Source organism: Micromys minutus (assembly GCF_963924665.1).
Source record: "Micromys minutus genome assembly, chromosome: 6".
NCBI classification, from domain to species: Eukaryota; Metazoa; Chordata; class Mammalia; order Rodentia; family Muridae; genus Micromys; species Micromys minutus.
The window spans coordinates 17,766,724-17,792,100 of record NC_137975.1 but is presented as its reverse complement, the minus strand read 5'-3'; the positions used below and the strand labels follow the sequence as shown (position 1 = coordinate 17,792,100).

General features: G+C 43.7%; 1 protein-coding gene and 1 pseudogene across 2 annotated transcripts in view; both read right to left on the bottom strand.

Annotated features, from left to right (window-relative positions):
* GPR39 (G protein-coupled receptor 39) overlaps positions 1 to 9,098 on the bottom strand; it is a gene marked incomplete at both ends in the record, with an annotated part of 207,133 nt that extends 198,035 nt beyond the window's left edge. Inside the window, one exon of the mRNA XM_080917847.1 lies at positions 8,243 to 9,098. Within this exon, the coding sequence (XP_080773973.1) occupies positions 8,243 to 9,098 (856 nt within the window). The remainder of the gene's footprint in view (positions 1 to 8,242) is intronic.
* Positions 9,099 to 19,379: 10,281 nt separating this feature from the next.
* LOC308421717 (Y-box-binding protein 1-like) lies at positions 19,380 to 23,767 on the bottom strand (annotated as a pseudogene). Its single transcript has 2 exons — positions 23,694 to 23,767; positions 19,380 to 20,419 (listed from the first exon to the last, which is right to left on the bottom strand). The product of its transcript is annotated as a Y-box-binding protein 1-like (transcript).
* Between the last annotated feature and the right edge of the window lie 1,610 nt (positions 23,768 to 25,377).

Genomic DNA, 25,377 nt, shown 5'->3' with positions numbered 1-25,377 from the left:
CACAAGCACAGGGACCCGGGTTTAAAAAGATGGGCACCGGCTTAGAATTCTGTGATCCCAGAGCTTGGTGGGATGGAGACACACAAATGCCTGAGCTTGACAATTAGCTAATCTAGGTACTTGGTGAGCTCCAGGCTCAATGAAAGACTATTAAAAATAAGGTGGCAGTAATAATAAAATATACCCAACATCAACTTCTGGCTTCTATAGACATGCTCATACATGTGTACACACACACACACACACACACACACAGAGAGAGAGAGAGAGAGAGAGAGAGAGAGAGAGAGTTAGGACCAGCTCCTGCCATCAAGGAACACAACAAAAACCAGATACCATCAAATGACCGCATAAGTAAATGTAGAATTACAACTATTAGTTTTGTGTCAAGGACATTTTAATAAGGTTGAGCTAAGCTTCCCTGAGACCTTGCAGAAAGAGAAAGATATGAGCTTGGAGAAGGGCGGGGGAGCTGGAGGGATGAAAGGAGAGTGAAGTCTGACAGCAGAACAATTAGACAGAACAAACAATATGTAGAGACCAGAGTATGCGTTCAACCATGTCTACTGAAGGACTTGATATAAGAATAAGGTGCGCATAACTGAAGGGTGTGAGAGACCCAGTGTGCTCTCCCCAGATTCACACATCACACCTCACCCCAAATATACAATACATGTATTCAAAGTGATGCTTGATGACCCTGAGAGAGAGCATGTACACACAGAGGAGAGGACACAGGAGGACACAGCAGAGACCGCTATGTGCAATTGAAGAGGAACGGGGTTAGTGAGGTGGCTCAGTATATAAAGGCACCTGCCATCGAGATTGATGACCCGAGTTCAATTTCTGAGACTCGAGTGGTTGAGGGAAAGAATCAACTCCTGGAAGTTGTCCTCTGATCTCCATGTGCATGCAATGGCACTGGAACTTGCACACATACACACACACACACACACACACACACACACACACACACATCCATGCACAGTAAGTTAACTTGACTTTAAAAATAAGAAAAAAATAAATTTATTTTTTTAGAAAGGAGAAAGCCAGGAGTGGTAGCACATACCTTTAATTCCAGCACTTGGGAGGTAGAGGCAGGGGCATCTCTGTGAGCTTGAGAATGGCCTGGTCTACAGAGTGAATTCCAGGAAATCCAGAACCACATAGCGGGCTCTTACCTCCAAAAATAAAAGAAAATGGGAAAAGAAGAAAGGAATAAAAAAATAAAGTAGTGATTTTGGGAGGCACCACTCTTGATGGTATTTACAAACCAGACATTCAGTTAGCAAAACTGTGAGAAAGCAAGTGTGTGTTGTAGAAGGAACCCTAGGATGGTCCTTACAGCAGCCAACTGAGACCAACCAGGGGGAGAAAGAAACTCAATGGAACCAGACCACAGTCAACCCTGTGTGAAGGACATCAGTCTGCACTGACATCAGAGTGATAGGATGGAGCCAACTGCCCATTTTAAAAGGTTGGGTTAGAGATGAGGTACTAAAGGAGGGGTCAATTGCTATTGTATGAAGAACAGCCAAAGTCTGAGCAAAGGAAGATGAAGCCTCAGGCTGGAGACAAAGCTCAGCAAAGGAGCCCTTGCCTAGCTAGCACTTGAAAATCTCAGGGTTCTTTCTTCAGTAACACCAAATCCAAACGAAGAACAAAGGGTAGATTCAGACCATTGGCAATTTCCTTGAGTGGTAGAAAGAACACTATAGTATCACGGGTTATTTGGAGGTGCTTACAAAAAAAAAGGCAGCACCAGAGACTAAACAACATCCGTTACATAACAGACAGACAGAAGTCATAATGACCAAACTTCTCTTTAAAACTCAGTGAGCTTGCAAGAAGTTGAAGTTAGGGAGTCAATTAGCCACAGATATAGCAGAAGGAAAACATGGGTGGGTTGTGGCTAGTTGATAGATTGCTTGCCTAGCAGGCATGAATCCCTGGGTTACATTCCCAGCACAAACTGGATATGATGGTGCACACCTGTAAGCTCAGCTCTTTTGTAATGGAAGCAGAAAGCTCGGTCGTCCTTAGCTAAAAAGTAAGTTTCAGGCTATCTGGAACTACATGAGATCCTATCCATGCAAATAAAAGGGGCATAGGAAAGATGGTTCAGCTGTTAGAAGCACTGGCTGATCTTCCAGAGGACTCAAATTAGATTCCTTGAAGGAACGGTGCCTCACAACCATCTCTAACTCCAGCTATAGGAGAGCCAGTTCCTGCCTCTGGCCTCCAGGGTCACTGCACACACAGGCTGCCCATCTATGCAGGCAGGTAGAATACCCACACCTCTAACTTTTTGTTTTTCTCAAGACAGGATCTCACTATGTAGCTCTGACTGTCCCAAAACTCATTCTGTAGCTCAAGCTGGTTTTACACTCACACAGACCCACCTGCCTCTCTCCTGAGAACTGCGACTAAAGGTTCATGCCACAACATCCAGCCATGAAATACTTTTTAATAATAATAATAGATAATAATAATAATATAGAAAAGGCATAGAGAGCTGATAGTAGTAGATCAAGGGTCTTTATCCAGTGGGCAGAACAAGACCTCTCAACTTTCAATTATTATTCTTCTCATGTGGTTGTTTCTTCATAACCTAATTTTACTCTCTACCATTTGGGCACTAGTAAGCAGATGCTTTGCTCAATCAAGGCACCTACACCCTGATTATACTCTGATAGCCCCCAAGAAGCATGCAACAGAGACAGATGAGCAGGCATGCTAATAAATGGGGCCTAAGACTCCAATATTCCCTTCCTCAAATGCTATGCATGTCTCCGACAGAGAAATGAAATCTCCGAGACAGGCTGATTATACAAATAAAGCAGCATTATTGTATTTGTCTACCAGGCTGATCGCAGGAAATTTGCAATTTATGATGGATTTCACAAATAGAAAGAATAAACAGGCAATATCATTTGTTATCGCCGCATCTACATCAATAAAGGGAAGGAGAGAAGAGTGGCAATAATCTGAATATTGGAGGTAAAACTTTCTCCTGATATATTCAATCATTTGAATCAAAATATTATCTTATGCTAAGAGGTCACTAATTTAATTTTGATGATATTTCCCCAAGAGACTGAGTTGATAGATCATTGTACGCTGCAGAAAATGTCTTTGTTTGGAAAATTAAACTAGCCAAGAAAACAACTACTAAAATATTCGTATGGAGAGCTGGGGGTGTGGCTCAATTGGTAGAAAACCTTGCTGAGGATGCAGGTGGCCCTGAATTCCATTCCCAGCACTGCATAAGTTGGGCATGGTAGGGCGCACCTGTAATCCCAGGACTTGGGAGGTAGAGGCAAGAGGATCATGAACTGAAGATCATCTTCAGCTACTTAGTGGGTTCAAGGTCAGCCTGGGCCACATGAGTCCCTGACCCAAATAGAGACTAACTAGAGCCCAGAGAGATAATTCACTGGTTAAGAACATGACTGCTCTTGTAGAGGATCCAAATTTAGTTTCTAGCTCTCACATACATTGATTTACAACTTCCTGTAACTTCAGTACCAGGGCATCTGATGTCCTCTTCTGGCCTCCGTGGGCATGGGTGCACACACAAGCACACATACACACACACACACACACACACACACACACACACACACACACACACATTAAATAAATAAAGAAATATTTTAACAGACATATTATAGACTGGCTTTCTCCAGAAGTCTTCCTTTGCATTTCTTAATCAGGACCACTCATGCTGAAGGGTCCGTCCTAGTGTTATCCTTGTCAATGTTCTGTTTGCTCGATTACCTGGCCAATGTCAAATAGACACACGTTGTCCTTAGTGCGTGGCCATATTTGATTCGTGGGTTTCTTGGGCTCTCTTCCATTGATTTGATGAAATTCTGTCACAGTTTACAGTTCAGCTTCTGTGTTCTTATGTGTTCTGGGGGTTCCATGCAAGCTGCTTGCTACCTTGAAATTTCCTGGTGTGCCACAAAAATTGCCTATTTGCATTGTTTTGAAAGGTGGTGTTTTTATTCCATGTATATGAGTGCTTGCCTGCATCTAAGGACCCCATATGAATGGCCCATGTATGGGCACACATGCACATCACATACAGATGGAAAGAAGGAAGGAAGGAAGAACGGAGAAAAGAGAGGAGGAAGGGAGGGAGGGAGGGAGGGAGGGAGTGAAGGAAGGAGGGAAGGATAAAGAGAGAGGGAAGGAGAGAGGGTACAGGCAAGACAAGGGTTTTCAGGAATAGGCACTTTTGCATTATTAGGGTCTATCCTGCAAGTTGCGCGTGGCCCAGTGGGCATCTCTGCACTGCTTTCCCTCCCAGGGCCCCTCATTTGTTCCCATTATGTACCAGCTTGGCGCCTCAGTCCAGTGGAGGGGTAACCACAGAAATATGCAGAGAAGAAAATTAACAACTGCTACAAAGGCTTCCTCATCTTGCTTGGGTTTATGAATTTTTGGCTCCATTTTGCAGAAGTTAGAATTATTTTTAACAATGAGGAAGGAACCTTTAATTGATTTTTTATTGCTTCAAGTGTTCCAAAGACATGTTGTGTTTTGTCGCCATTTACACTTCATATTAAATTCAAAATATGTTTGAAATGAGCAAATATTTATTTTCATTTGATCCATCTGTTAAGTGAAATACTAAAAAGACAGCTAAATAGCTATATTAAATCCAGTGGTTTATAAACAATTCATATGTTCATTTGTTCTGGGTTAAAAATGCCCCAAAGCACAAGTTTATGAAATCCACAAAGCAAATTGCATTGTATTAATCTGATGGATATAAGCCATGGCTTCCTCCTCTTCACTCCATTAATTTACTCCCTAACTTGAGTTAATTAGTAAGGTTCCTATTTTTAAAAGTTCTTTGAAAGGCACTGGAGAGAGGTGGTAGCATTTTCTTAGACCGCCTTGAAAACCTACCACCGAGAAGACTGCTAAAGAGAAATGGCAAATTTCTCGGGGTCTTATCACACACTGAGTACCTGATTGCCAGTCAGCAGAGCCTGTGCTGGGAGCCAGTGGGTGATTAATATATAGTTGTTATAAAGAATCCGGAGAATTCAAGATGGGAAAGAGAGAAGGGTAAGGAAGCAATTACAACTGTGAGAAATTATCTCCAAGGGGCTGACCATGTACACCATGGCATTCATCAGAACTGGAACTGAGGAACAAACCGCATCCCCTCAGAGAGAGAGGGAAAAATCAAAAGGCAGAGATTGGTCAGACAGTAAAGGGAGGGACTACGGAGTTGGCTCAGTGGTTAGGAGCATGTGCTGCCCTTCCAGAGGACCCAAGTTCAGTACCCGGAACCCACAATTCGGGACTGTTACTGCCTGTGACACCAGCTCCAGGAGATCCAATGCCTTCTTCTCCTCTCCTTGGGCTCCTTCATGCATGTGCACATGTTCACACTCACACACACACACACACACACACATGCACACACTCACACCACACATACACCACACACACATACATACACACACACACACACGTTTAAAAAATATATAAATGATCTCTTTAAAGTATAAGCTACAGCCAACAGTTTAATATGTGTCTCAGGGAATTTAGAAGTGAAAAGAAGCTCCACACCAACTGTTCAAGAAAACATGGTTTCTGTCCCTCCTGTGATATTTTGATTAACAGACAGGGAGTGACAGATTGTATAGGCTTCAATGCCCTTGCTATGTCCCAAGCCACGTTATTCCACAGGACTCCCCACTCTGGTTCCCAGAGCACTAACTTGCCGACCTTACTTAGCTTTTTCCTTCCTTGCCTAGGTCCTGCCATACACCATTTTCCCTCGATCCTGACTATAAAAGTCTGGGCCAGACCCGCATTACCTAGCCATGTGATGAGGTTTTGCTGGTGTTGTTTGTTTCTGAACAAGGTGCTATAGACGGTTGGCTGGCCTAACCTATAGCTATGAACTTTTGATCCCCCAGCTTCCACATGCAGCTATCCATGCTTGCTTCCCGTTTTAGCCTTGTGTGCGTGCCAAGGACTCTAGTAACTGAGCTGCCACCCAGCCCATATCTTAAGCCCCAAATTCCCCCGCCATAAAACAGGAACGTATATGGCGCAGCATGGCTGTGGCAGAGGAGAAGGGTAAAAGAGAAGGCATCAAGATTAATAAGAAAGACCCTGGGCTACATGAAAGAAGCTGGGCAGGCAGAGCCTACAAATGTAGGATAAGGTGACTGCCCCCCAAAAAGCATAGCACAAAGAACCCAGGGCCACAGGGCGTCTAATCTTTCTTTCTGGCCCATTTTCTTGCTTGGGAGCAACCACTTTCATAGCAAATTGTCTACGTTTCTACCACTGTCTAAATGTCCTTGATCCAACTCCCCATTCCAGGATACAAGAATTTAGAAATTCCAGCTAGCACCCTGGGGTCCCCTTCCATGCCAGGAATATAGCCCTTAATGTCAGATGTTCATCCAAGTCATGCAAGTTGATCTCTTCTCTTATTCCACAGACTTGGATTTAAGCCAAGTCAACAGCTGACCCACCCTCCACCAAAGGAAGGGCTGACTTGAGACTCAAGTGCCTTCCGGTCTCACCCCTGTTTGAACCCCAGCCCCGGACCTGCTTATACAAGTGTCTGACACCCAAACAACCCCAGGATTGATTTTTCTCAGGAAATGACACCGAATAGAAGAATGTACGTAATCTCAACTCTCCTTTGACCAAACTCCCACTCGCATACCTATGATATCACTTTTTTCTTGTTTATGCTGAAAAATATTTTTAGCAGCCTTTGGTAACACACAATACAGATGTCTGGGTTAAAGCTCTGGCACCATGGGGTCAGCAACAAAACCCTTCAGGTTTGGTTTGGTTTGTCTTTTAAAATTTTTTAAAATTATGTGTGTGTGTGTGTGTGTGTGTGTGTGTGTGAGTGAGTGTGAATATCAGAGGCAGTTGTTTGTGTTGTGCGGAAGAGGACATCATGGCCCCCAGAACTGCAGTAGCTACAGTTGTGGCTTGCTAGACAAGAGCACTGGAACTCTAGCCAGGGTCTACTGGAAGAAAGGTGAGTTCCTTTCCCTGCAGAACCATCTCTCCAGCCCTTAATTCAGGATTTTTGTTTGGTTCTGTTTTGGGTTTTGTTTTAGGGCATCATAGAACCCAGGGTAGCCTCAGATTCACTATATAGCCAATGGTGTCCTTAAATTTCCGATCCTCCTTGCTCAAATGCTCAGATTATGAGGGTGGGACATCACACCAAGTTTACACAATGCTGATGCACTTGGCACACCAAGTTTACACAATGCTGATGAAGGCACTTGGCACTTCCAGAATGCTAGGCAAGATCTCTCCCATCCCAATCCCATCTCCAGCTTCCGAAGACTCTCTTCTGAAGGTTTTAGGGTCTTTCGAATCACTGGCTCCTTAAAAGGCTCTCAATTGCAAATGCTTACATCACCACAAATATTCGGAAGCAAACCGCTCTCACTCTCTCTCTCTCTCTCTCTCTCTCTCTCTCTCTCTCTCTCTCTCTCTCTTTCTCTCTCTCTCTCTCTCTCCCTCCCTCCCTCCCTCCTTCCCTCTCTCCCTCCCTCCTTCCCCTCCCCCTCTCTGCACCAGAAATGCAGAAGTGGGAGCACTGAGAAATGTCGAGGTCAAGTCGTCAGATAAACAGGGTTCTCTGCTATGCTTTACTGTACTTAGAATGCACAGACCCACGACCCTGCAGAAATCTAATCAGGGAGTGCTCACATACATTTCAGAGTGAGCACATCAACGCTCAAGTTTCTTAAGACTTGCAGATCACAGTTGCTGGAAATAACAGTCTAAAGAGCAAGCATCCCTGAGAAGCCAGCTTCTTCCAAGGAGGAGAAAAAGAATGTGGACAAAATTTCCCTGCCTGATCAAGGCTCTCTGGCCTAGGGACCCAGTAAGATAACAGTCTCCCCACCCCTCTTTATCTCTGAAGGACTTGTCCCAGTCCAAAGGAACTCTCACCTGACCTGGGTGATTTAATTTGTCCCTCTTATCACCCCAGTATTTTTATCTAAGATACTTGTTTATATCCTGAAGTCACAGAAATGATGTATCAGACCTTTCAATGTCACAGAGCACAGATGCCCTAAATACAAAGGAGCGACATCTCCCCCACACACCCCGACGAGCACCAAGTCCCTTACTTAGCCATCATTCTTTAGCCTCGGTTAGCTCGGGGTTTAGTGAAACCCTTCTCAGGCCAATAGGCCCAGCATTCCCTGCGACCCAGACTCACTCAGGAATATGATGGTCTGCCTTCTCGCTGTCCGGCTCTCCTCACTCTCCGACTTCCTCAGCTGCAGCTGCGGCCCGGTCCCTGCCAGAGTGCCCCGCTTGCTCCTCATTAGCACTTTCATCATATTCCAACACATGAAAGCCACAGACACCAGGACCACCAGGTAAACAGCGAAGGCCCCAAAGATGCTGGACTGGAAGACCGCCCAGCGGCTGGAGAGGTTGGTGCAGATGGACATATTGGAGTTTCCAGGTTGTTCGTGGTGGCGGGTTCGAGAGAGGTTGCAGTTGAGTCCCTTGTGAGTGGGTACGTTTGCCAAAGGGTACTCGATACCCATGGCAAAAAGCAAAGGCAGTGCCACCAGGGCGGAGGTGACCCATACAAAGCCGATCAGCAACTTCACCTGGCAAGGTCCAGACACAGCCTTATACCTGAAGGGGTGACAAATGGCAATGTAGCGCTCAAAGCTGAGGGTCAGCACGTGCAGCAATGTGGCGTAACTACACGTCTCAAAGAGGAACGTGTGGAGCTTACAGGACAGGGCATAGCTGGGTGTGGTCAGGGGGTTCCAGATGATGCTGTAGAACTCCATGGGCATGCCAATCAAAAAGACCAAGATATCTGAACAAGCCAAACTGACCATGTGATCTGTCACCTCCTTCTGCAAATAGCCCTTCTTCTGCAGTACCTGTGTAACCCGGATAGTGACGCTGTTGCCCAAGATGCCTACCACGAAGATGATCAGGTACACCAAGATGAGGGTGATTTTGATCCAAGTGGCCACCTCAAACTCAGGGACATGGCTGTGATCGATGACACGGGAGCAGATGTTGCTGGATCCACTAGATGAAGCCATGAGGAGGAGAGACCCAGACCACCAGGTCCCGGAATGTCTCCACTTCCCTTTTTTCAGCCTCCCCCCCAAAAAAAGCCTTGTAACTCACCAGCGTGGGCACAACACTTTCTGTCACTGTGGTTGGCTGGCCAAGAGTGACTTAGTTTCTCGTCTCTCTCATTGAAACTTCCTGGAAGAATTCACTCTAGAATCCCTGGCGATGTGAGTGGGTGGCGGTGGGTTTGGAGATAGTCACTCTGGGGTGAGGAGGGACCAGTCAGGAGGAGGCTCTGACCTCCCTATTCAGCTCTGTGTAAGAACCCCAGTACACTCTGGCGGCGAATCCTCTTCTCCCTTCCAGGTTCCTGGCACTGACCTCCCCAGCAGTCAGTGGAAGAGGTCTCCCTTGGGTCAATCATTAACCAGAGCTCATTCTGCTTAGCAGCCTGCTGCAGAACCAGCCCAGCCAGCCTCAGGGTCTGACTCAACACAGATTGTGGCAGAAAAAGGAATCGCACCTCCCCCACCCCTTGCTCTTGCAGCAGCCTCCTGGCCAATATTTGAGGTTTCTTGGGACAGGCAAACAGAGTAGGCGCGGCACTTGGGAAGGCAGAGGGCTCTCCTGGTCTTAAAGAGAGATAGTCTACAAGTCCCAGGATATCTGAGATATCCTGCCTTGCAGGACTGGTTTGGCTGTGGCTTTCCCGGAAAACTCTGCAAGCGCTCTCCCAGTAGTGCCCAAGTTACAGGATATCCAGGTATTTGCAATTACTACTACCTGGAAGTCATCCCCAACCAGGCTGATAAGATCCATTTTGAAGCCTGCCTTGGCTCCAAGCTTCTTAACATCTTGCACAGTGCATGCTGCCTCTCCACCGGACCCAGGGACCCCAAAATGCTTGTGGTTGTTTCACTAAGCCATTCTCTTCCCAGAGGCAGAATTCACCATGTCTCTGTTCCAGATATCTAGATAGGGAAACACATCCTTGAAAGGAAGCTGTTTCCACAAGATGGAAGACTACGGCAGGAGCCCGTGGACTCTCAAAGACATCCACCGCTTAAACAGGTGAAGGGATTCTAATGGGTAGTTTCAACCTTTCAGCCTAGAAATTCCATCTAACTCTAAAATCGAAAATAAGGGTGGAAGTGAAAGAAGGTGAGCAGATGTGGATTGAGGGACACCCAACAGTCAAAATGTGTGCAGACTTGGCTAAATGGGGACTTGAGGGAGGTTAGTGTAAGCCAACTGAGCACTACACTGTTCTGAAGAATAAACTATTTTTAGTTCCTGTCCATCCTGACAACAGCTTTTGTTTGTCCAGGTCACCATACCTGGATTAACTGAGTCTGAGTCCCCTTGGGTCATCAAATCACTTTGTTGTATTGGTTGTCTTTCGCTTTTGTGTTTTGAGAAATGGTTTTATGTAGCCCAGGGTGGCCTCTAACACCATATGGACCAGTACAACCTTGACCTCCTGGTCCTTCTGCCTCTCCCTCTGGCACACACTACCACTCTCCATTTATGAGGTATTGAGACCTAGGGCTTCTCGAATGCTAGACAAACCCTCCACCAACCGAGCCACATCTCCCACCCTGTGTGAAATCTTAAGAAAAAGTCAAACACATAAAACAGGAAGCTGAGAAGGTAAATTTCCAGAGACAGAGAGAGAAGGAAGTGCACCAAAGGGTGCTGGTGTGCAGTTGGATAGGGTGAATGTATCTAGATATCCAACCTAACTTGGGACTGGAGTTAACAGTACTTTCAGGCTCAATAAAAAGTATATTAAGAGACCACAAGTGTAACAAGTCACTCTCAGGTGACAAGGAAACAAAGGACTTGTTTTTCCTCACCTTTTCATTGTGCATTTTAGCTTGCTTTGTGTTGCTATAGTAACACACTGAGGAGCAAAAGCAACTTGAGGTGAATGGGTTTACTTGGTTTATACTTCCTAGGTCATTGAGGTAAGTCAGGGTAGGAACTGAAACAGAAAACAGTAGAAGTCACTATTCACTAGCCTACTCATGCTCCTGGTCTGCAAGCTCTCTTTCTCATGCAGCCCAAGACTACCTGTGTAGGGATGGTGCCGCTCATACTAGGCTGGATGACAACACTGTAGAAGAATGAAACAGACCCATTGTTATCACCTTGCCCCCAAATCAACTCCAAGTGAATCAAAGACCTCAACACTGAATTGCTAGGGAAAAAGAAACATGGGTGCAGGAAATACAGTTCCATTTGTCCAGAAATTAAGGCAACTGGGGTTACCGGATGGGACCTTATAAAAATTTAAAGTCCCTGTACAGCAATGAAATCCATCAGTCAAGTGAAGAGGAAGCCCCAGAGTGGGGGAGAATCCTTGTTGCCTATAGACTCGATAGAAGACTATTATCTAAAATATACAAAGAACTCAAAAAAAAAAAAAAAAAAGAAGAAGAAGAAGAAGAACCCACAAAGAATCAAGAAAATAAATGAGTGGATAAAAAAAAGGATGAACAGAGTTCTCAAAAAATGGGTTAAAATATTAGTTCAACATCCCTAGCAATTAGGAAAATGTAATTAACACTGTTTTTGTAATATCATCTTACCCCAGTCAGAATAAACAACAGCAAATGGTAGAAAGAATTCTGGGAAAGGGGAACCTCCTTCTCTTCTAAAGGGACTGAGACCTGGTGTAGTCTCTGTGCAAATCGGTGAGGAAAGTTCTCAAAGAGCTGAAAGTAAATCTGCTCCAGCCGTTGCGCTCCCTGGCATATAGTCATGGACACGTACGTGTTCAGCCATGCTCAGTGCCACTCTACTGACAACAGCTGGGAAACAGAAACAACTTATTTGCCCTCCAACTGATGCAGGGACAAGAAAATGTGGAGCATGTGTACAATGGACTAGTACTCAGCAGTAAAGAAAACAGAAACTGTGAAAAATTTAGGTAAATGGATGGAACTAGAACATATTTACTGATTGAGGTGACCCAGAAAAACAAGCATCCTATATCCTCTCATTTGTGGATTCTAGCTCCAAGTCTCTGTATTTGGATATATAACCCTTTAACTGCAGGAGTGGCAGAAGTAGAAATGGATCATAGGGGACAAATGAAAGGCACTCTAGAGAGGATAAGATACTGGTCCATAGACTACCTAGAGTGAATAGGATAACACCAGAGCTATAAAGGGAGAGCGCAAAAACGAGAGATGAGAGGAGTAAATAGGGAAGAGAGAGCAAAGGCAATAAAAAGAAGAGGGAGAAAGGGGCATAAATAGCATTAAAAGTGTTTGAAAAAGCCAAGTATGTATATACATGCCAAACACACACATATGCAAATATATGTGTGTGGGTCTGTGTGTATGTACACAGTGTGTGCCTGAGCACATGTGTGTGCATGTATGTGTGTATGCAGGTGCACATGCACACATGTATATGTGGAGGGCAGAAGTCAACATCAGAAGTTGTTTCTCTGTTCACCTTGTTTGTTTATTTGGTTTGTTGGTTGTTTGATGATTTTGAGACAGTGTCTCATTATGTAGATATACAGATTTCTTTTTGAAGATTCAAACATGTGTGTGTATATTTGTGTTTGTGTGTTTACATGAGTACAAATACCCTGGGAGGCCAGAAGAAGCCATTGGATGCCCTGGATCTGGAGTTACAGGTGTTTATGATCCATTAGATGTAGGTACTAAGACCCTCATTCCAGGCCTGTGCAAGAACAGTAATCACTTTCACTACTGAGCCATCTGTCCAGCCTCATTATTCATTGGGGTTTTTTTGTTTTGTTTTGTTTTGTTTATTATCTTTACAATTGTGCGAGGTAGATATTATTATCCTCACTTTACAGAAAAGAAATTTGAGGAGTAGGGGATAAAGTGACTACCAGACAACCCCAAAGGGAAAATTCAAGGCCAAGTAGTCCTGGCACCTAAGTGTTGCTGTAAAAATAAAAAAGGTTCTGTTGCTATTGGTCCCGTGGTCTCACTCCACTCAGTCTGAGGGAGCCGCTCCAGTGTGAGCCGAGCACACGGACTCTATCACACCGTAAGCCACACTCTCCATGTGGCTCCCTTTCCAGGCTACTCTGCTAGCCGCAGCTGCTTCTGTCCCAGGTGGTCCACGACCACCCCAATGTGTTGTTTTCACTCACTTTCCCTTGGTGTGTTGTTGCCAAGACTTGCACACACACACACATCCCAACTCTGTGGCGGGCTTTGTGCATCATGTCACACTACGCCCTCTTTGAATTCAAAGTCACCACATCAAAGAACACACCAAAATACTCTGATCCAATTGGAATAATATAATTTGCCCACCTAAATAAGTCAAATGACCCTGTACAATTCCATCCCTCATAAAATATTCATAACAACCTTATCCATAGAGAGATGTGCCGAGAGAAACATCCACATCTGCTTCCATGTTGTCCCCTCTTGAATCAACTGCTTCTTGTCTTCTTACTAACCAAGACTCTGTCCCTGCCCACTCTCTACTGGTCAATCATGTATCACCTTGATATCAACCTAGGCCTAAGCACTTTCCTCCCTATGGCAGTGTCTCCCTAAACCCACTGGAGCAGTGGCATTCTAGGCAAGACACCACCCAGTCCTTCCCCTATCCCCCGCTCCTGCATCCCAGCCAGCTTTGGCTCACCATGGTAACCTGGTTTGTTCTGCTCAGACAAGATTCAATTACTATCTAATTGTTTTCATCAAAATGTCCTTTGTTAAGATGAGGACACATTTTATAACTGCAATAGCCAAAGTGAAGATCAAACTAATGGAAATTCTTCCCTAACAGTAAAGATGGAAAAATGATACATTTTGAACAAATGTCTAGAAGAAACCCTAAGGTCAATTTAAAAACAAATTAAAAAAAAAAAAAAAAAAAAAAAAAAAAGACCTTTGGGGATAAGGAGAAGGTTTAGTTTGCTGGTCAAGTGTTTGCCTCACAAGTTTGAAGACTTGAATTTGGATCCCCAGAACCCACTACAAAGCCAGGTACAGTGATGCATGCCTATAATCCCAGCACCAGAAAGGCAGAGACAGAAGGACCCCCACGGCTCAGTGGCACTGAGCTGAGCCTACATGCAGGTTTCATGAAAGAAATGCCTCAGAAAATAAGGTGGAGGGCACACACACAGATACAAAAAAAATAGATATACAAATAATAATAAATGAATCCTTAAATACATTCCATATAGTCTACAAACACATACTACATTTTTTTTCAAAATGCATTTTATTTATTTTTGACTAATTTATAATGTACATTATCATATCTACAGCCAACTCCCTAATCCTACTCATCCATCCCCTCTGGTACATCCCCCTTCCACCTTCCTGTCCTCTTGCTTTTAATAACCCACTAAGTCCAGTTAGTGTGATACATATGCGCATGCATGGGGGCCAACCACTAGAGCATGGGCGATCTACCAGAGGACACACACACACACACACACACACACACACACACACAGGCATGGACAAGTATCTTCCCTTACCCTAGCAACCATCAACTGCCACTAGCTCAATTAGGAGTGCGTCCTCACTAGCCTTTCTCCCATCTGATTGACTTGATCCTGGGCAGGTCTTGTGCAAGTAACATAACTTAACAATAGCAGCGGTGAGCTTGCAACTGCATGGCCAAGTCATGAATACAAGGCAGCACTCCTAACCCTCCCCGTTGTCTGACTCAGGCATCCTTTCCGTTCTGTCTCCTAGATGTTTCCTGCACCTTTGGAGCATTGGTGCCGATCCTTCTTTACCATCAGCATGTTGACCATCTTCTTTAAAAGTTTGTGTGTGTGTGTGTGTGTGTGTGTGTGTGTGTGTGTGTGTGTGTGTGTGAATGCAAGTGCCCACTGAGTCAAAAGTACATTAGATCCCCTGGACCTAGAGTTACAATTAGTCATGAGGCTCCTAACTTGGGTGCTGGGAACTCAGGTCTTTTATAAGAGCAGTGCATACACTTCACTATTGGACCACCATTAACCATGCAGCCCTGTAAGATTGTGTGATAGCAAAAGAACAATTTACCTAAAGGGCTTATTTGACAGTCAAGTCAAGAGCATGTAAATCGACAGACAACATAAAACTAAAATTGCTAATGTAGAAAACAAACCCATGTATAATAGCACTAGAAAGTATGAGATAGGGCTGGAGAGATGGCTCAGTTAATACAGTGCTTCCTTGGAAACATAAAGACCTGGGTTCAATTCAAGGCAACGACAGTAAAGTCAAGAGTGGCACTGGAGAGATCAATCAAAACTTAAAAGTTTGTGATGCTCTTGTAAAGTTCAATCTCTAGTACCCTTTCCACAGCATTCCACAACCACCTGATTCCCAGCTCCACCGAATCCAGTGCCCTCTTCTGGCTTTAGAGTACACCTGTACCCATTTACACACACAGTGGTGACTCACACACTTGCAATCTCAGCACTGAGGAGGCAGAGGCAAGCAGATTTCTTGGGCTCACTGGTCAACCAGCCTAGCCTACTTGAAGTGTTCCAATACAATGAGAAATCTCCAAATAAGCAAGACGGATGGCACCTAAGAAATAACGCTAGCAGTTGACCTCAGCCCTTCACACACACACACACACACACACACACACACACACACACACAGAGAGAGAGAGAGAGAGAGAGAGAGAGAGAGAGAGAGAGAATGAAACCTGAATAATTGAACCAAAAATGTGAAATGCTTGACACTTGAAAATCTAAAATATTGATGAGAGAACTGAAGAGGATACAGTTTAGTCCCCATCGTGGATGGGAAGAATTAACATTGTAAAAGGACATTCTACACACAGCAAAATACAAACCCAGCATAACCTCCATTGAAATTCTAGCAGTGCATATTCACAGAAACAGAAAAAAATCTAGAATTCTTATGGAAACTATTGAAGAAACTATTGAAGATCTTGAATAGCCAAAAATCAATCTTGACAAAAAAAAAAAAAAAAAAAAAAAGAAAAACAAAACAAAACTGGATACACATCAACTCATGATTTTAAATTGTTAAGAATTGTGGTAATATAAACTGCTGTTTACTTATTTATTTACTTTGGGGATACTAGAATTCCCCACACTAAACACACACACACACACACACAGAGAGAGAGAGAGAGAGAGAGAGAGAGAGAGAGACAGAGACAGAGACAGAGACAGACAGAGATACAGAGAGACAGAGAGAAAGATACAAACAGACAGTAAAAGCATGGCACTGAGGCCTTTGTCTTTAACACTGTAACTAAATCTAAACATATAGCTGGGGATCTGGAGAGACAGCTTGGATAGCTCCCAAGACATGAGTGCAGTTTCCAGCACCCACACTGGGAGACTAACAACCCCCTGTAGTTCCAGCTCCAGAGGCTCTAACATACTCTCTTTATATTGGAGATCACCTGCACACATGTAGCATGAACACATGTTCTCATGAACACATGCACACACACAAATAAAAATAAATCTTTAAAAAATACTAGCCCCTACATAATTTTAAAAAACTGTAAGTCTCCTAGAAGAAGGCATAGGAAGACACTGATCTTGGGAATAGTGTTTTGTTTTGTTTTGAAATCACACCAATGTCCAGGCAACGAAGCAAAGGGAAACACATCAAGTTATAAAGAATGAAAATCATGTGCAATTTGATCCTCATGTGGGACTTCTAACAACTGGAGCAGAGGCTGTCCTTTATGTAACTTGATATGCCAAGGTTGGTCAGTGTCCATGGGAGGCCTCTCCTTCTCTGAGGAGTAAGAAAAGTGGGGAGGGGAGAAGGAGTTATTGAGAGGAGAGGAGGGAGAAAAAACTGTGATCTGGATGTAAAGTAAATATTGTGCCAAGACAAAATCAACGGCTATTCCTGCTTCTGTGTGCCTCAATACCAAGGCAGGCATTGTGACTTGAAAGTGGATGGATGTGTTTCTGATCCCTGCGTGAACAAGGTTGTATAGCTCATGCAGATAGGAAGGCACATATGAGCCTGTCAAGAGTATTCTGGTGTGAACTGTGAGTTGGAAATTAGTGAATGTGGATCCCAGCCACGTGTCAGGTGCCACATGTCAGAACGTACTTCTGTGACTATGCACCTGGATTCCTTGAAGACCACTGTGAACTCAAGTTCGACGAATGTGCCAGTCACCCATGTCTCCATGAAGTCAAATACTACCATCTCTGCATGGGTAATGAAGTCACAGGGACACACTGTCAAACTTTGATGTCTCTTTGTTGGCCAAAGCCTTGTCACAATGATGTCTTCACACATGTAAAGAAGTGTTGACAGCTATGTTTGTCATGGCTGGGCTGGATACACAGGTGTGAGATGGACATAAATGAATTCAGTAGCAGTTCCCAATGTCTTCAGAAGATCAATAGGGCCACATTGCAGGCCTGACCTCCTTGTTCAGTACCTTGGAGCCTCAGACTATGGTTTTATCTGTCAGCCTGGATTCCCATGCTATACACTGGGCTTTTACATGTTTTGGGGATTCAAACTTGGGTCCTCAGACTTGCACAACTATCTTTTTTACCCACAAAGCCATTTTCTTAGCCACCTTCCTCTACCTTTAAAACCATCATCACTCCCTTGGGAAAATGTTAGCAGATTAACAAACACAAGATACCTTTCCCTGACTTCCTTCTGATCAGAAATCCCCCTTTTTGCAAACAGAGAACACAAGAAATGAAGGAAACACAAAAAGATAAACCCAAAACTCAAGTAACAACTTGTCCTTAATCTTTTTCTCCTAGATTCAATTAGAGTCTCCTGTGTCACCTTAACCCCTTAGGCTGATGGGGGAGAGAGACCCTGCAGTGATGACCACAGCTGTGCACAGAAAGAGCCAAGGGGTTCAAGTCTGTCACTGGGAACACTGCACTCAGTCTGAGCCTAGGAAGCCTTGTCAGATGAAATCAGCATTGGTTACTATTTGCTATTCTATTTTCCATGTGAAATAACCCCCATCCCATAGGCTCATGGGTTTGAACACTTGGTCACTAGCTGGTGGCACTGTTTGGGAAGGTTGTGGAACCTTTAGAAGGTGGAGCCTCTCTAGAAGAAGTTGGTCACTCAAGTCTAGTCTTAAAATTTTATGACCTGACCTGAGATGTAATGTGACTATCTGCTTCTACCATCATGCCTTATCTGCCATGATGGACCATGTCCCCTTAAACTGTGAGATATGGTAAACCAGCCCTTGTTTAAATTTGCTTGTCTTGTGTTTTATCCTAACAATGAGAAAAGAAGGTAATGCACCTCTCGTGTCTTTCGTCCCTTTGAGCTGTTGGGTAATAAGCCTAGAGTCCGTTGAGATGTTCTCATGACAAAGTTGATGCCCAGAGTTGTCACAAGTGTATCCCATCATGAGCCATGTTATTATGACCTGCTCAAGGGTGCTAGAACATGATCATGAGCGAGCCTGGAGACAAGAGAGAAGACATGTGTCTGGGCTGGTCACGCTGGCCATCATTACAGGACTGAGCAGGCAAGATGCTTGGGCTTCTTTCAATGTACTGAGGACACGACAGTAAAAGCTTAATAACTTAGAAAATGCAGGAATAAAAGTGATTCCAGAATGTGATTGCTGTCCCTGTTACTCTCATGGGCTTGCTGGAAGTGATGGACCCACATGTAAAAGGACTGGGAGCGAATCAGAAACTGCATAAACCTTCACTGCAGGGGAGAGAAGAAACTCTTTAGGGAGATATTCAATATACTTAAAATCCTAATGTCTTAGTTTGCCTCAATTTTCAGCTTTACACACACACTCTATAGAGTCGTGGGAGAGGAAAGTCACTACTGAGGAATGGCCTGGATCAGACCGACCTGAAGGCATTCTGTGAGGGATTGTCATCATCATCATCATCATCATCATCATCATTATTATTATTATTATCATCATCATCATCATTATCATTATCATTAATAGGCGCATGCAGTTGACTTTTTGAAAAAATCAAGTTGTAAACTTTATTACAAATTAAAAATGGTTTTTAAAAATCTCAACTTGACCAGATATGAAACCATTTTAAAAACTGTTTAAGGTGTACTGAGAAAAAAAACAGGCCTTTTTTTTTCTTAAAAAAACATGTTTGTCATTACCAAAAAGAGACATCTTTAGGTAAAAATAATAAAACCCCCACGCTGCATAGATAATGCAGATAGTTCTAGTGTATTTGGTAAAAAGGCAAAAAGCAAGCACTTAAGGTCTTCAGCTCCAATCTTTGTTCATTTCTTATTGCTGGAATTTCATATTCATTTCTTCTTGTTGGATGACCAAACCGGATGATGGTAGAGATGGTAAGCCAGCATTTACTCAGCCCCGCCCTGCTCAGCCTCGGGAGCGGATTCTCAGCTGGTGGATCCGCTGCTTTTGTCTCTTTGCCATCTTGTGGTTTAGGGTTCTCTGGACTACTGCGTCAGTAGTTGAAGTTGTGGCAATACCGACGTTGAGGTGGCTGCTGACCTTGGGTCTCATCTCCTTGATTTTTCTTTGTTCTTTTTTTTGCCATCCTCTCTAGGCTGTCTTTGGCGAGGAGGGCCCCTGAAATGAACACTGTGGAATCGTGGTCTGTAACCCCGATCCATATTCTGTCTCACTGGTCTACCTTGCTCTCCTGCACCCTGGTTGTCAGCAGCCTCCATTACTTCTTGTACAGGGGGTTGGAATACTGTGGTCGAGTGCATAGGGTCTCCGCATGTACTAAGGTGGGAACCTTCTGCGATAGGGCCGGCGTTGTTGGGCCTGGCCTTCAGGAGCACTTTATGATCCCTTGTTTTTCCAACTCTCACTGTTCTGATAATTTGACTGGTAGTTACATGAAGTACAGCTACGGTGTAGATAACGTCTATAATGGTTACAGTCTGCTGCGTATTTACTGCCTTGAACTGGAACTCCAATAGAGACTGCAATATTTGCTGCCTCCTCACTCTTTTTTCCTTCTACAACATTAAACTCCATCCCCTACACTGTGAAGGTACTTCCTGGGGTTATTCTTTATGGAAGTCTGGTGTACAAATAGGTCTTTTGTGCCATTCCTGTTGATGAAACCGTATCAGTTCCTTACATTGAACTGTTTTACTGTCCCCAAAACCATCGTTGGGATGACCTTTTTGTACCTGCCGGCAGGTGCTGTGGATGTGAGGCTGCCTGAGCTTCCACTGCTGGCTCCACTGCCCATAGAGCCGGGCTTGGTGTCGGTGGCACTGAGAGCGGGGGCGGCTGCTGGGTCTCAGCCTCGCTGCAGGGATGGCTGTGGCTCCTCCCGGGTGTGATGGTGACTAAGCCAGGAGCAACAGTGGGGTTCTCAGGGATCTCTGGGGTCTGTTCTCCACTCCCACTACCTATCGAACTAGGGTGTGGGAGGGGTTGTCTTAAGTATAAACTAATGTGAGAGGACTGAGCCCACTGTGGGCGACATCATCCCTATGTGAGTGAGCATGGCTGATATAAAGAGCTAGTTGACTGTGTGCATAAACAAACCAGTAGCATCATCCTTTATGCTTTCCACTTCAGGTTCTTACCTTGAGTTTCTGCCCTGATAAATTGTGACATAGAAGTAGACCTCTAGTAAACTCTTTTATTTTATAAAGTGAAATAAATCCCTTTCTCACTTACATTTATTTTGGTCATAGTGTTTTACTTTAGTAACAGAGAGGGAACTAGAATAGTCTGGTTGCTTGATGCATAAAAAACAGAAAAACAATGCTAAACTTCTTTCCTTCCTTCTTTCATTTTGCTTTGGGGAAATTTTGTTTTACTCTTTTGAAGGAGTTTTAAGATGTAGCCCAGGCTGGCTTAGAACTACATAGCACAGGTTGTCTTCAAGCTCACAATCTTCCTACCTCAGTCTCTGAAATGCCAGGATTATGGGAATGAAGCACCAATACAGCATCCTGCTCCTGGTTTCCTTCCTTTACACATTGTGGGATTCCTGAAAAATAACTGTGAGCTTCCCAGAGGCCCACATGCTGGAAAGATGACATAGTCAGACCCCAAAGCTATCTATATCTGCCTACATCTCTGTGAGTAAACAGCATCCAATCTCCAGACAAAGGACCCTTGAGGTAAGAGCTCCCATCCTTCAGCCCTTCCCAGATGATGCTAAGAAAACCAAAATGACTTGGTCTTGCTGAGCCTTGTATGGAATCCACATTTATGAGCAAAATAAATGTGTTCATGTTTTGAGGGAACAAATATTGGGGTATGGTTTACGTAGCCCTAATAACTGATCTCAACACTGTACTTCAACAAGAGCAGCTTCTTACTTGAAGTCCAGGTCTCTTGTATGTGGCATCCAGAAGAAACAGTGTCTATGTCATGAAATGCCCTGTGTTCTTCATGTATTCACTTTCTACTTATTCAAAAACACATGTGAAACACCTATGTGGTGAACTGTTACTAAGACATCTCCTCTGTCCCCTGGAATCTCACCATCTAGAGCAGCTGTTCTCAACCTGTGTGCCACAAACCCTTTTGGGGTACTGAATAACCTTTTCACAGGGGTCACTTAAGACTGTCCTGCATATCAGATGTTTACATTACTATTCAGAACAGTAGTAAAATTACATTTGTGACGTAGCAATGAAAATAATTTTATGGGTGGGCATCACCACAACATGAGAAAGTTATTAAAGGGTTTCAGCCTTAGGAAGGTTGAGAACCACTGTTCTAGAGAGACATGGAAATCACTGAACTGGTAAATGGTAGTGCCCAGTGCCCAATCCTATGCACTTTTTAACTCTTTTTCAAATCCTACCTGGTCTGTTATATCTTTTCAGCACATCCCAATTAGTTCTTCTAATAACAAAACCCTGGGTACCACGTAAAATGCACCCACATCTCTTCCACTGTGTCTTTAGTGACTTGACCTCTCTCCCTCTTCCTTTCCCTCTCTTCCTCATCCTCCCTCGTCCTCTCCCACTCCCTTCCCTTGTTTTAAACAGTGTCTCAGCAATGTGGTTCTGGCTGGCTTGAAACTTGCTATGTACGACAAGCAGGACTTGAACTCACAGAGGGCCTCCTGCCTCTGCCTCTCCAGATGTGGGATTAAAGCTGCATATTACCAACATCTAATCAGCATTGATTTCTTGGGATAGATCACAGTAGGAGTATTTACCACAGCATTTTGCAAGGATTGCCCTGGGGTTTTCTGCCTCATCCCTTTCCCATTTGCTGAGCTATTCTGTTTTCTAGCTATTTTATTAATATATGTAATTACAGGTAATATTATATGACATTTTCATGCATGTATATAACACATTTTAATCACAGTCACCTCTATGACCCTCTCTTGCCCTTTCTACACTCTCTGATCCTAAGTCTTCCTTTCACTAGTCCTCATTACGCTTTCATGGTTTGGGGTTCGTCTTGCTTGTAAATCAATGACTTTAATTAGGATTGTTTATAGGAGCAATGGTGACGTATGAGTGGTTACGCCACTGAAGAAAATCTCTCTCCTACCTCAGAAACCATTATGTGCACATAGATCCTTAAGATCTTATACGCTTCACCCCTACAGAAACCATGCCTTCACTTTCCTAAGGATACCTTCACCTGGTATCTACAAGGAACTAATTTGGAGAGATAGATGATGTTTTACAAAATAAATAAAATAACCAGTTGGTGTGTCCTTCCCTCTTAACATGACTTAGTTGCCTGTAGTTCCTTAGGCAGAAGGATGGTGAGGAAAACGCACCCCACCATCCACATTAGCATGTCTACTGTTCTTGTTCATGGTCAGCACATGTTTAGTCTGTCATACAGGTGAGATTTTATGGGTGTAGCTTCTGACTTTACCAGAAAACACAATCTCACAGCAAAATCTAATTATCCAATACCAAACTCTCCTTAAACAAACATACAAGTAACATTATACAGACTGAGCAGATTATAATTAAGAATATATATGTACAAACACATATACACATGCATGTAACAACAATTAATGAAAAAAAGAGACCATATAAACTTGGAAGAGAGAAAAAAAGGGGTATGTGGAAGGGTTTGGAAAAGAGAAGGAAGAAATTATGTAATTATAGTCTCAAAAAATAGAATTTAAATAAAAATTGTCCAAATGTAGTATGAGCAACAAAGACAGAGACCACAAAAAAAAGATAAAAATTTCTAGTTGTATATTTTCAAATAGTTAAAAGAGAGGCTTTTAAGTGTTCTTGTCACAAAAAAAAAGTGCTAAATATTCTGTACTAAACTGCAGGCTCAGCCTGATAATCCACAGTGTAAATACATGTTGAAACATCCTGAGGTACTCTGTGCAATTATTACTTGTCAGAAGGAAAGTAAAACTTTGAAAAATAGATCTTCTGGGAATGCATCTCTTTTAGGAAATAATTGGCGGTGTTGGTAGAGAGATGATAAGGACTCCCTCAGCTGTGGAGAATGTTACTGGCTGGGACTCACTTGGCTCCATTCTGGACAGTTTGCTGGCTGCTGGAGTCTCCACATGCGCATGATTCTGGCAAGCCTGCCAAGGTGGTTTGTAGATAAGCTTAAGCAGTGCTGGGAGTTTCTGGACCCAGGGACTGCAGAGCAATCATTGCTGTGTCTAGGCTTGTGGGGACCAGAGTAAGAGCTGAGGGAAATACAGGGAAGTCCTGCCTACTCACCTGCCATGAAGGAATGGGGTGTTCTGTCTTTCTAAAAGATAACATTTCCCATCTTGTGGGTTGAATTTGCCCATACCAGAAGAGGTTTGACAGCTGTTTCTGTTAGCTTTAACAGTGTTGACTTTATATAATCTAGACTCTTCTGAGAATGGAGTTTCAGTCAAGGGACTGCCCAGATCAGACTACACTATGAGCATGCCTATGGGAGATGGTTGTGATTGTTAGCTGATGTAGGTCAGTCTAGCCCATGGTGGGGCAGCACCATTCCCTCAGTAGGTGTTCCTTGGCTGTACAAGAAAGCAGGAGATGAGTGAACTAGCGAGAAAGCCAGTGAGCAGCGTCCCTCCATGTCTGCTTCAGGTACCTGCTTGAGTTGCTGCCTTGGGTTTCCTCAATGGCAGACTGTGACCGGTAAGATGAAACTAATCTTTTCCTACCATAAATTGCTCTTGGTCAAAGTGTTTCGTCATAGCAACAGGAAATAAACTACAGCAACATTCTATCCTCCATCCTATACCAAGATAGCCTCATTTAGACTTTGCACATAGCAAAGTTTGTATTGAAATAGTGAGAATGGATTCTCACTGCAACGTGACTGGGATTCTTGCATCAGAAAGACAAGAGACAGTGACTAGAAGAAACGCTGAGTAAAAAAGACAAACACGGGGAGACCAAAAGGTGTAGGTAGCCAACTATACATGGCCCACAGGCCATATATATAGCTTACCAACCCCATAATCAAGATTCTTCCCTTAAGTAATGAAGTGTTCTTGGATTGACAACCCCCTCTTCTCTTGTGAAGTCTTCTCCGGGAATTGTTAAAAAGACCTAAACTTCTCTCAGAGAAAGCTCCTTCACCCAAAGTCAATGTGCCTTCTGAGGGCATCCTAGGGGTCAGGGACTGGAAGAGCATGGTGTTGTGGCATGACAAGGTGACTTCCCATGCCCTGTCTCTACCATCTGCCAACCAGATGAGGAGATCATATTGGTTGACTTAGTGTATTTTATGGCTCTGTGTTTCTCCAGCTAAACTTGTTTGGTGATATTGAAAAGGTATGTTTGATAACAAAATCAGAAATGTGATAGTTCAAATTAATTATATTATCACTTATTATAGAGTGGATTGATTAGTGCCTAGGATGTTCTAGCTGTGGATGAACCTGTGACTGTGTTTCCAGATCAGTCAGTTGTACTTGCTGTTTTGTGTCAACTTGACACAAGCTGGAGTTATCACAGAGAAAGGAACTTCCCTTGAGGAAATGCCTCCATGAGATCCAGCTGTAAGGCATTTTCTCAACTAGAGATGGGGATGAGGGTCCAGCCCATTGTGGGTGGTACCATACCTGGGCTGATAGAACTAGGTTTTATAAAAAAAGCAAGCTGAGTAAGCCAGGGCAAGCAAGCCAGGAAGTGACATCCCTCCATGGCCTCTGCATCATCTCCTGCTTCCTGACCTGCTTGAGTTCCTGTCCTGACTTTCTTTTCTGATAAACAACAATGTGGAAGTGTAAGCTGAATAAACCCTTTTCTCCCCAACTTGCTTCTTGGTCATGATGTTTGTGTAGGACTAAAAACCCTGACTAAGACAGGTATGATATGATCTGCAACACTATCCCATGGACTGAGGGCCAGAAAGAATAGAAGAGGAGAAGGAGAAACACAACACAAGGATGCTCTTCTTGAG